At 38.7% G+C, this 12,645-nt stretch overlaps 1 protein-coding gene across 1 annotated transcript in view; it reads left to right on the plus strand.

The window, feature by feature from the left end:
* vstm2la (V-set and transmembrane domain containing 2 like a) overlaps positions 1-12,645 on the plus strand; it is a 31,263-nt gene that overhangs the window by 13,680 nt on the left and 4,938 nt on the right. Inside the window, exons 2-3 of the mRNA XM_026332705.2 lie at positions 11,969-12,138; positions 12,475-12,519. Of these exons, the coding sequence (XP_026188490.1) occupies positions 11,969-12,138; positions 12,475-12,519 (215 nt within the window). The remainder of the gene's footprint in view (positions 1-11,968; positions 12,139-12,474; positions 12,520-12,645) is intronic.

The following is a 12,645-nucleotide window of genomic DNA, read 5'->3' on the forward strand; positions in this document are numbered from 1 at the left end:
TTGTAAAGTTCCCTCAGGGCTTTCCGTGACTGTGTGTTTGATTAAATTCATTCTGTGATGTAGCTAAGTGGCAGTCTGTCCTGTAATCTTAGACATTCATCAACGTCAGCCTTAATAAAGGCAGAGAGGAAAAGTAGTGCCGGAGAGAGCTGTTGGTAACCGTCCTGTGACCGCACCTATACAGTGCTTCTGCTGGTGTCTGCATGTGTGCTGTTAGTGTGTCTAACCTCCTCTCACTATATGCTTTCTCTTAGAAAGCCCATTTTGTGTGCACAAATATGTACTTTAATTAAGTGGCTGTTAGAAGGGTAGTGTAAGAGAGTGATCCTCTGTGCAGAAAAGTGTGTGTACGTGCATCCGACAAGCCAGTTCACTCGTTTATCTGCACTGTCAGCTCGCCCCAGGAGAGCCTCGCTCACACAACAGTAACCTGCAGAGAGAGGGAGGGTGAGGAGGAGCGAAGGAAAAGAGGGAAAAGAGAAGGGGGAGGTTGGAAGGATGCATGATTTGGGTGGAAGGGAATTTCACCACTCCCTGCCAGTCAGAAAGGCTCTGTTCCAGTTGTCCTGTCTGTCTCTGCCTCTGGCACTGGACATTCAGGCTTTCTCAGCCTTGGCTTTTAACTGTGAGTATAATGGGAGACTCTTTTTCTTCCCCGCAAACACCTGCACCATGACTGCGCTTTCTATTCAAAGCAAACAGAGCATCAATCATTCGCCTTGTCAGTATTATGTCCAATCCATCACATTCTACATCTATACATGTCTCCTTTGTAACCACTGCTGAATATGGAGATTTAAAGAGAAACTATTTATCAAAAGGTTTTTAGTTGCAGTTCTTCCCAACCTTTTCTTTACCTTTATCAGGATGATCACCTTTTTAGCCACATCTTAACAATCCAGGTCAAAGATTTGGTTAAGTCAGACTACTTTCTCTTTAAATTTGTATGGGTAAAAAAGAAATGAACATAAAATTTGTTATTGTACTTTTCACAATAAGAAATATACAAATAAAAAATGCATTGTCAAGGTGTAGGATATTTTTAATGCACCCTGCTTGATATCATGTTTAGAAGATTTTAGTGCCCTGACTCTGGTTAGGGGCCTTTGTTGCTTGTTCTACCCCATTTCTCTCCATAGCGTATGTAAGTAAAGTAAATGTGTTGGAGCTGCTGTGATCATCTCTGTACACCTGCCTGTCTGTGACGTGTCCTGTTTGGTAGCTGGTCCAAACCAGACTGTGACTGATGTGCAGGGAACAGACTCTAATGATTGCTGTGTAAAACTGGCTGACGGCTCACGTGGCAGCTTCAAATACGTTCTTTATTGGGCCCTTTTTATGATGGAATCTATGGCCCTTCGCAACAGACTCAACTCTACGGCGTGTTCAGTTCTAATTAGCCAACGATAGCCTGCTAAAATAAGATGTTGAACATGCTGAACATACAATTTCTTATTTTTATTTTATTATGATAAAAGGACAGAGTCTGTATGTGTTTATAAATCAATCTCCTATTTTCTCGTACCTTCTCTTTCTAGACTTGCTTGTATTGGGTATTTTATAAAATGCCAGTTATTAGGTAGCAGAGGAAACAGAAGGGGAAATAAAGGCTGACACTACTGTGCACTGTGGCTAGCACTTATATTTTTCAAGGTTACTTAAATTTATTCTCTGGATCTTACCCCTACCCTTTGGTACAAGTGCATGTTATTGTAGGAATCCAGCAGAGATGGTCATAATCATGTTTTGAACAAGTCAAACTAATGTGAATGGGATTTTGCAATGCAAATCTAAACATTTCTTTTGGAATCAAGTAGCATTATCTGTTTACCTGTGGAGGTGCTGTACCTGTTTACCCATTTACACACTCTCCTTTAGAAACAGTCTTTGAAACTACACTGGCGGCAAGTGACCTTGTCTCAGTGTATTTTTGTAATTTTGAAGAAAAAAGAAGAGAAGTAAAGTCTGCATATATTTCTTGTTGAAGTAGAATGTTTTTCTGTGACGTAGATGTGAAAGCTGTTGGTAAATATGCGATTGATATGTTAAAGAGAATAAACAAAACCAGCTGATTCAGCCTTTTTTTAAACCACCCCAAACTGTCTCTCTTTCTACCCAGCAGGGAAAGATTACTGTTAGCTGTAAAGCAAAGGTGCTGGGTTTTAGGCTGTGCAGCTGTCGACTCTCTGTCTACCTGTGTCTGTGCTGGAGTGGATACTCCAAGGTGCATTAGAGAGGGTATGGAGATTAGATACTGACTGCTGATATCTCCTGTCTCTCTCTCTCTCTGGCACCACTGCTTGGCTCTGGAGAATACTCTGGTAGAGGAAGATTTTAAAGAGGCAGAGCAATAAAGATCCTCTTTGTTGTGATTTCTCCAAGCCAATTTCTTACATCCCTCCTCCACTTCCATTTGGCTTCAGTGTCTACACTTCTGCTTTTTTTTCTAGTCCTCACTGCTGCCAAAAATCCTGCAATAATACCAGAAACTAAGAAAAGACAAGGTTGTGCTTTTTACTGTGACTTAAAAGCAAAAGAAAAATAATAATGTTAGAAGCTTGTCTTGGTACTGGGCACTTTGTTGACATGACTTTCTACTGCTATAGATTCACCCTGGAGATGGATTTATTGATCACCTCATCTCTCGGAGTAGTGTAGCAAAATTATGTCAATTTGATCCTTTTCTTACCAAACAATTCCTCTCTGAAAGCTCCGTAAAAGGCATGTAAGTGGTTCACTGAGCTGAGATTAGATAAGTTGCATTCGGTTGTGAATCCAACTACTTATGTTAATTTAAAAACTCAGTATGCAAGTAGTGTACCTTGTACAGCATGAGCATCTTAAACATGGTGGCATTTACACATGGCTGTTTAAACCTTCTTATCATCAATCACTGTGATATGGCTAGTTAGCTCAGCTCCTGCTGTGCTGACCACATCTAGCCTGCAGGGCATTTTCATTGAGGCTTGTAAAAAACCATTACACACCTCACTATGATGTGTCCTTTTCAGTGAAAACTAAAATCTAACGGCTGAAACACTGCTGTCACTTGGTGTGAATACTCATATATTTGAGGATGCATTTTTAGTATTTTTCAGGGTGAAGCATGAAGAGCAAGAGATTTATGATAGCGGATTATATGCAGATCATAAACAATAATTATACATATTATTATAGTTATTCTGTATTTAGATAGAAGGTTCCCTTGATCTTCTCATATTTGTCACTCAAATTGCTCAGATTATCTTCACCACTTTGAAAACCATGTTAAGTTCATGATAAATAGCAGGAGGGGGTAGGATTAACTGTCTTTCCACAAAGCTAGGAAGTTGGCTTCCAATAGAAAACTCTGGCTTTGTTTCAGAAAGGTCCGTTTTTCATAATGTTTTGAAACGGCATCTCTCGCAATTCTCCTACCCCGAAACTATTTTACATTTATTATGCTATGGAAACGCATTATTTCATTTTGTTGTTTGGACTGTTGATGCAAAGTGTGAAGTATTGCAGACTCATGAATAGGCAATAGACACAGCAAATTCCAACTGTGAAGTTCTACAGTGGAATGCATTAGCAAGTCTTCAAAAAACCTCAAACATGTTCCAAGGAGAAAAAACAGTCCCATAGTTTGTGCTTACCCAGGCCTAGTTATCTTTGGGTTTGCTCAGGCCTAAGGCTTCAAGTAGGTTCTTTGTGTAACTGATGGTTGCTGCTTGCCACAGAAATGTGTAGAGGCTCATTATTAGAGTGTGAAGCTTGTTATGAGACCGAGTGAGAGACTCGTTAGTCACTAATTATTTCTGAGGAGCTGCCTGGCAAGTCTGGATAGAAATGAATAGAGAGGGAAAACAGGAGACACATGGAGTACAGCAGGAAGATGTATGTGCTGTTGCAGAGACAGGGGTCAAATGTGTCAGAAACTCTTACTGTCTGTTTCAAGCTGCTGGGAGTTCCATCTTAGTGGAATCTCTTCAGCTCAGTTTATGGCTACTTGGATATTGTGTGATGTGTTTGACAAACTCAAAACTCAAAGTTCAAAAGCAAAATCCATCCCATGTTTGGCCTTTCACCCTAAGGATTTTCAGTTTATATATATTTGATTTTTTGGACTTTTGGTTGGACAACACAAGTGAACACATTAACATTGGCCTCTGAGAAACTGAAGGATGTGTTTCAGTAAATAGATGATCATTTAATTTTAATTTAGCTGCAGCCCTTCCCCAGGGCATTACTTCAACATACTGAAGACATAAAACATAAAGTGATCAGGGACTTACAGTGAATGAAGGCAAAGTCATCTCCTAGTGCTGATTCACATGGGATACACAAATTACAGATGACAGTAAGTGAAAGAAGAAGAACATGAGAAACTGTCAGGACTATGGCTGAGTGGCTAGTTAATCAATGACAGCTTGTTGATTCACTGTAGACGTCGTCTCTCCTGTGAAACTAATTTGTTGTGGAGCACTTAGATGTTAACACAAAGTTGATTTTGTTGTCATTCTTTTTTTTTTTTAAGTAAGTTGAGTCAGCTCCAAGTATTGTATAGTCTATATTTATTTATCCCATAGAACAAATCTACATTATAAAATATATCATTATTATTGTGTGTGTGTGTGTTACTATTGTGGTTATTGATGGTGATGTGGACAGTGGTGCTGATGGTGATGGCAACCACAACAATACCAAGTGAACGGCATTAAACTGTAGTGTTTTGTTCTGTAGAATCCAGATTATCTGTGAAATCTTGCAGCTTATCTTGCAAAGCAAATGAGATGTTTCATTTGCAGAGTCATTCTTGCAGGTTGGTCTGTTGGAGTCAACCCAGTAGATACCAATGATTATTTTTCTTGCAGGAGAGAAAATAGTTTTTATATTTTTTGCAGCTGTAAGATAACCCTGCAGATCTCCAAGAATTTATGTACATCTATTTTGCAGCAAGGCCATACCTATTTTGAAATTCCCAACCACAGTTATTTAACTTTGATGCATTTCCATAAACAATGTAGTAATTATGCTTCAGTAGCACCACACTCTGGGTAAATGGTGTTTTCATACACTCCTACTTAACAAAAAAAAAAAGAGAGAAGCCTAAGAGAGGAGAGTGTTTAGGAAGTGTTTTTAAGTTTCCTTGGCTTATCATAAGAAATAAATTTCCCAATATTTGATCTTCTATTATCATTGGTTTAGTGTCTATTCTGTTTCTGCTGATATTAAGTAAATTCTGAACTGTATATTTCACACAACATAGCTACACACTGCACTGTTAAAGCAGGTAGCTGTGTGTAATTTTCTGACTGTTGATGTTGTAGTGTACTGGCTCATTCTGGCTCAGCTCCTCTACTGCCTCTTTGTCCATCCTCCATGACTATCTTTTCCTCATACTTTTTTATGTTTTTCCTTTCTTAATCTTTTCTCCTATTCAAATACTCTTTTCCTACTTTTGAAGATTAAATTTACAGCTTACATATTTCATCTAGTTCAAGCAGCTTTTCCTGCTGCAGACTGGAAGTATTGTTTTGTCTGCAGTGTATACACTATGTAAACCCATTATCCCCATGCCTGGTATTGCTGGTGTTTTCCAGGAAGGTCAATGATTGTTTGTGGGCAATAGTGAAAGTTTAAGTACATGCTGTGTTTAAAAATAGGCAGTTAAAATTACACAAAATCATGTTAATTAACTGTAGGGATTTGATTTGCTGCAGAAGAAGAAAAGATGCAACAAATATAGAGAACATGTTGTGGGTAGTACACAAAGAGATATATACGCCATCTTTGCTTCCAGTAGGTGGATGTTGAAGTCTGCATTGTGGTGTAAAGCCACTGTAATCAATTGCTTATGGAGATTTTTTTAAAATCCTCTTGTCTCCCAAATTCACTCGGCTCCAAATGTTGATTATATACAACAGCCATGAAGATTTTGTCTGCTTTGATTCTGCTCCCTGTGAAGAAAAAAGATTTCACAGCAAATCACAGGCTGCATGTTTTTGTGCATAGCACAGTGGACAGAAATAGCCACAGCATTAGTGCTGTATTTCTTCAATGTGAGGTCTGAACTGATATAGTTCTACAGAACAAAACAAGGTGCCTGCTGGGTGAGAATCTAGATGTATGTGTCTGTATTATTCCTCATTGCGACAGAGAGAAATACTCGAATTTGACAGCTGATACGTTTTTTTAAAAACGAAAAGTTGGTTCTGTGTCCATCTATGTGGTAAATCTATATGTTCTGCTTAAAAGGATCCAGATTTTACTAAATGATTTCAAGTATCATTAACTGATCCTTCAGTGTTACTAATGATTACACTGGGTTATCCCCTACACTGCAATTTTTGTGAGGAAGTAATTGTTGATCAATGATGTAGACATAATTTCTCCTACAGAAGTGGCACCTTTGTTGTATAGAATAATAGGAAAGAAAAAGACTTGCCCTTGGTGTTCTGGCTGAACCCCATGGCTCAGGAAGTCATGTTCTCCTTTTAACCTTTTTCATTTGATTAAGAGGGAAAACAGTGTTTGACCTGCACTGTAGGGAGGCAGGCCAGCAGCTGGGATCTGGGCCAAAACAGCAGGAAACTGAACTCAAGTAGAGGAGCTGGCAAAGCCAAGAGTGCTTGTCTATAAACACACACATAACCAGCCAAATGTGCATGTAAATATGTCTTTGTCACCACTCAAATAGATGCACAGGCAAACACAAGCAGAAAATTTGACTGTGAACGTGTATGGAAAACATACAATGTTACATGTGACATTGTATGAGACATAGAATATAGAAGCATTATGTTATGGACACAAACAGACCTGGATATACAGGACAAACCAATTCGTTTATGTATGTGTATGTATAACACACATATTCTGCAAGTATGAGATAAAGGGAGAGTGAAAATTGGATTTCCTCTTTGTCAGGTGGCTTAAAACATGACAAATGGATGGTTACATTGTTTTCTGCTTTTTAGCAGCCAATAATAGATTAATGCAGCTTTAAATATTTTCACATGCTACATCGAAAATGGCATGCACACAGACATACACTTGTGACTATAATTTGTTTCTGAGAACAGTGTTCCTATCTGCGAATCTTTGATAAGGATGTGCACATCATCCAATGGGGATACCTGCTTAGTTATTTCAAAGATTTCTGAATATCTAGTTTAAACATGAAGGAATAAATGTCGTTGTGTCAGGCAGCATTTGTGCTCAGAGAAAATATTTTGTATGTGGCTGCAGATTTGGTTGCTGTTCTGGCTGGATCTGACCGCTGACCTCCCTGTGGAGAAGAGAATGAGCAAAGTGAAGTCCCTTATATAATTCGTATATGTTTTTCTTACAGCGTTGATCCCATGTAGGTTATTTCTCCCGCCCTGTGTTTGCTGTATTGAGTTGCACATTTAAATGGCCTCTTGTGCATCACATATATGACATTAATATTCAGAAGCTGGTGCCACAGAGTTTTTTCTTTAACACATTTACCAGACTTACAATAGATGAACACAAAAAACCTTTACCTGAGTGTGCACCAATACAACAGCCTAATTACTATTATAATAACTAGTGAATCGCACAATGCTGTATAAAGCCATTCCCAGAAGTGGAAAAGCTCTTGAGAGTACTGTATGCAGCCTGACGCACCACCAGGCATCTCACACAGTGAACAGCATTGACATTCAGAGGCTGACGCTACTGGCTGCCTGATCATGATGGATTTAAATTGAGAGCAGAAAAGGCACGGAGAGGCTCAGTGTTGCTGGAGACCTTATATATAAAAAAACCTGACTGTAGCACCAGTGTTGTGGCGCTGAGAGGAGAATGTTGAGTGAGTCTGGTTGATATAAGCCTGCAGGCACAAAGCATAGACGCAAAAGCATGATGGGTCCCTCAATACCCTTGTTTAGCAACTGTAAAATAACATGAGCACCGGCAAAGAGTTTTGTCGAGGTATGGAGCAGCAGAAGGGAAAACGTGAGCAGCTAAAATATTTTATGTGCAAGTTTCACGTGTTAGGCCTCAGAGGTCCTGCATCTTTCATCTTCTGAGTGTTGCATCTATGTTGCAACAAATGTACTAAGTAGAGATAAGTTAAAATATGAACTTCTGTTTTTCATTATTGGAGTGAAGCAGCTATGTAGTGGTAGGGGTTTTTTAAGACCCTATCAGAATCACTATGTTAATATCAAGCAGGAACTCACCTACGACCACAGACACTGTGAATTTAGTCATACAACTTTTCATACAGCCAAATATTAAAAATTTACCTCAAAGGGCTTACAATATGAAACTCAGTTAATAACGTTTGCTGTCTTATCAAGTATTTGAAGAATGGTCATATTTGTATTTTCCTCTTTGCAGGAAAAATGCAGGTGTAACTATCAACATTTGTTGTGCCAGTTAGAAATCAATGCAGAAATACTCAGACATCAAAATTGGATTCAAACAATATTAGAGCTGAATTAACTCCAATCAGAAAAGATGCTGGCTGACACGTAGCTCTAACACCTTATTTCTTTTTAAAGTATATATAGATAACTCTTTAACAGACAGCGTCATATTTACACTTCCATTAAACACAGACCAGTGCTACCTCTCATTTAGAGTCCTGTTTCTGACCACTTGTTAAATGTAAGTGCAGTGTTCAGTGTCCTTGCAGCCTCGTTTGGCTCTTTTATAACTGATTATTTTCCGGCTCTTATAAACTGCTGCATGTTAGCTACCAGCCGTGTGTTGTGTTTGAAGCCGGGCAGGTAGTGCAGTAGGTTTATCAGTTTCTTTACTTACTTTACAACTACCTTCTGCTGCTGGAAACAGGCTCACTGAGAGCAGTGAGGCAGAATCATTACACAGAATTATTTCTGTCTTGATAAAGAATATTGATTAGTGGCGCTTTAAGTTTAGATTCAGTGGTTTGACAACGTAAATGATATAGTACATCGATTTGTCTGTCTATTGCTGTTACTCATTCGTTTAGCCTTGAGTGCACTGTGTACGCTTTCTTCAAAAAAACATAAATGTGATTTTCTTTTAAAATTTTGAAATGTTTTCTGAACCTAGCTTCCATTGTTTCTGAAAGGTTGACATTTTGAAGACAAGTGGCATCCAAAGGTAGATGTGTTTTTATACTTTATGTGTAAAGCTATTATGTAGAGTAAGATGGAAGTTTAGGAAAGCTGCAGTAAGACAACGCCACGATGAAACATCTCCTGCTTCCCTTTTATCGCAGCTGTAATTGCCACATTCTATTTTTCAAAGAAAAAAATGATAGCAGGCATTCCTGTGGTTTCTCCACTCTCAGCTATCTGCTACCTCACACACTGTCCTCTGTCTTCCTCCTCTTCTTCTGCCTTCTGTCACATCCACAGGCTCATATTAATTCCTCCCTTTATTCTTGCGATATATTAGTCTCTCACAAAAACACTGAGCCTTGCTCTCGTAAACACAGCCCCACTCATTAATTCCATCTCTGGTGATGATGTATTTCCTCACTCATGGCACAAACACATACAGAGTCTCTTTTTCTCGCTCTCATGAACAGTCTTCCTTTCACATTAATTCCTCTGTCGATCTGCTCCTTCCTCCAATGGTAAATGGGTTGCCACAGAGTCTGACTTGGCTGCTGTTTTGTAGCTTTCAAGCACTGATTTGCAGCAATGGCCCAAGAGCCTTCCACTGTTTATTTTGGAGATAATGATAATGCCTTCAGGGTGATCAGACCCAACTCGTTGCAGCTTTTTATGGCCTCAACAATGACAGTGTGCAGAAGCTAGATGGCTATAGTGAACAGATACAGCATTAGATAGCCACAAGAATCAATGGAGTGGCAGAGTACGAAGTATAATTGAATTTCGGGCAGTAATCTGTATTTTTTTGTAAGATTAAAAGTGATAATCAAAAATAAAATAGGTGTGTACATTTTAAAAGAACAAGGGGATGTTTTACTGAATGAGAGAGACTGATAAGCAGGACTTATATGATCAGGTTAGCATCTGCTGTGTGGATTGTGTAAATCGCCTTGTGAAAATAATCTCCCCCACATTATAATGGACTGTTGATTACTATCGCATTTTCCTGCAGCCTCCAAACGTGTGAAGCATTAGGCCAGAAATGCACATGGATTTTGCGTTGTGGGCTTCAGAGCTAAGTGGGAAAAGACAGATTATCTTTGCTGAGAGTAACTTCAGAGGCTCTATCTCTTACACAGCAATTTTTATGTCCTGGCTTTGAATATTATCTACAAGAGAGAGGCTGTAGGCATTGTTGCTGGCTCCGGCTGTGTAATGTCAAATCAATATCTGGTACGTTTCAGGTTTCACAAATGAAAAATACAAGCAGATTTGATCAATGTACAAGAGGGATGTATGACTTGAGGCTTGTACTGCTCTCCTAATACAAGACAGATCCATAGCACAGCCTCATTGCTTGAACAGTCTAGGTTAATCTATGTACCCAGATGGAAATCGGCACTTAGTTGGCACAGGCTTGATTCATTCTTATTGACTAAATAAGCCTGACAAATCTATGAGTAGGGACATTTAACTAAAGTTAGGACATTTTAAAGTTTGCAGGAAGACTTGTTTGCTTTTAAGTAGCTTGATGATTAAAAACAGAGACAAACCTCTGAATTGTTACTGTTAGGGTCAGGGGAAGCCTCAGACACAGTTACATTAAATACTGGATACTACTTTAAAGGACTAGTTACACAAATGTTGTTGCTTCAGTTGGGAAGAAAACTCATCAGCCATTACGCAGGAAGTCCCAAGGGGAAAATCCCAGCTGATCCAGGCCCTGCTTGCTTGATGAGGAATTCCCATGTGACTAGTGGGAAATACTGCAGGAACTGAAACTATAATTTGTTGCTTTTTATGAGCTATATCACATGATACAATAAAATGCTGTGGAAAGTCACAAGCAATTTAAAAAATATATATATATTTTAGTCATCCACCTCTGATATGAGGATGGATTGGCAATGCTCTGTAAAGCCAGAATGCCATTTCATTTTCCTTCCACATTTAAAAAATAAGTCTTTTCATAAAATGTATTTATTTATTTATTTGTAATACAAAAGTTGTTTCCAGAGTAAAATTAGTCTTTAAAGTTAAATCACATTACCAACCCACTTGTTCAGCTAGTTGCATAGCCTCACTTTAAATGTGCAAAATAAATGATATTCCTAAAAAGTTGTCTTCTAGTATTAAACAGTGATCCTTTACTACTGTTGTTCTGAGCTCCGTTCAAAAGACACTTTATTACCATGCAACTGTGGTTTGATGTAGATGATGAGAATGCTGTGGTTGAAAAGCTGTCTGTTGCATTAAGACATAACAAGGAAAAGGGTATCAAACTTTCGTTAGAGGATTTTCTTCTCCTTCAGGGCTCCACAGTCAGAAAATATCCTAGCTCTAATTTTGGCTGAAAAGTGCATGTCAGCAGTTACACGGTTTCTGTTTGGTTTCCTGTCCAAACCACTACGCAGGTGTTGAGACCTTGTATTCTGTTTTGAACTCTGTGTCTTTTGTGGCCTTTTCTTCTGCCATTTTTAAGCCTGTGTGTTTGTTGTTACACGTGCTGTGTCAAACTTTGCATCTTGTTTGTACGGTGGCCGACAAGGGCAAACGCACCGCAATGGCCGAATACCGAAAATACAGAAACGCCGCAACAGCCAAACGCCGCAAATACCAAAAATACATGCAAGAGAGAAACGCTGCATATTCACGGAACTGGGCCTGGCGCACTCTCATCTCACCCACTGTGCTTGTTGCACCACTTGTTTAAGGGAAATGTCAGTGAATAGTGCAAATTTTACAGTTAAATTGCAGTCAATGGAAACTTGTGATTTCAGATGATATAATCAGCAATAACTTCCATTCATCAGTGAGGAAGTTCATATATTTGTGATTTTTTTTTTTTTTTCATTTCAATAACATTAAATGTAAAATGTTAATTACCCTTTTCTCTCACTCTGTCTGTACAGCTGTGTTCACTGAGGTGCCTCATGATATGACTGCCCAGAGAGGTCAGGATGTGGAGATGGCCTGTTCCTTCAGAGGGGCAGGAACACCCTCGTACTCACTGGAGATCCAGTGGTGGTACATCAGGAACCATCTCGACTGGATGGACAGACAGCCCTGGACAACTAATGAAGTAGGTTCATAACAGAAAGTGTGACTTTTAATAAACGGCACCATTCCTATCTGTACACAAGCACATTGCATAATGCTATGTAACATTATATAGCTATTTGCTATAACAATGTAAAATATATTAAATAATGCTGCTGTAAAATAAAAAATTGTTGTAAATAATACCTGCCTGTAATTATGTGGATAATTTTTATATCTACTGATCAACACAGATACAAACACAGCATGTCCACCATGGTCCAGGTACATACACACTCATGTTTATAACTCCAGGCAAAGTGTAATCTAATCGTATTAAAATGATTAAGATTAAATACTTTCATGTTTTTTTTTCTAGGTGGCCCCTGAGGAGGAGATGCCAAAGGATGCTGCAAAGATAAGTGTGAGTTAATCTGTTTTCATTCTCCCAGAAAAGTCTTATGTTTGCTTTGGCATTATATGATGAAATGAGCCACAAAATCCTTATTACATTTTGAATTCTTGTTCTGAATGATCCACAGATGTTGTA

Source organism: Mastacembelus armatus, chromosome 7, assembly GCF_900324485.2.
Source record: "Mastacembelus armatus chromosome 7, fMasArm1.2, whole genome shotgun sequence".
Lineage (NCBI taxonomy): Eukaryota > Metazoa > Chordata > Actinopteri > Synbranchiformes > Mastacembelidae > Mastacembelus > Mastacembelus armatus.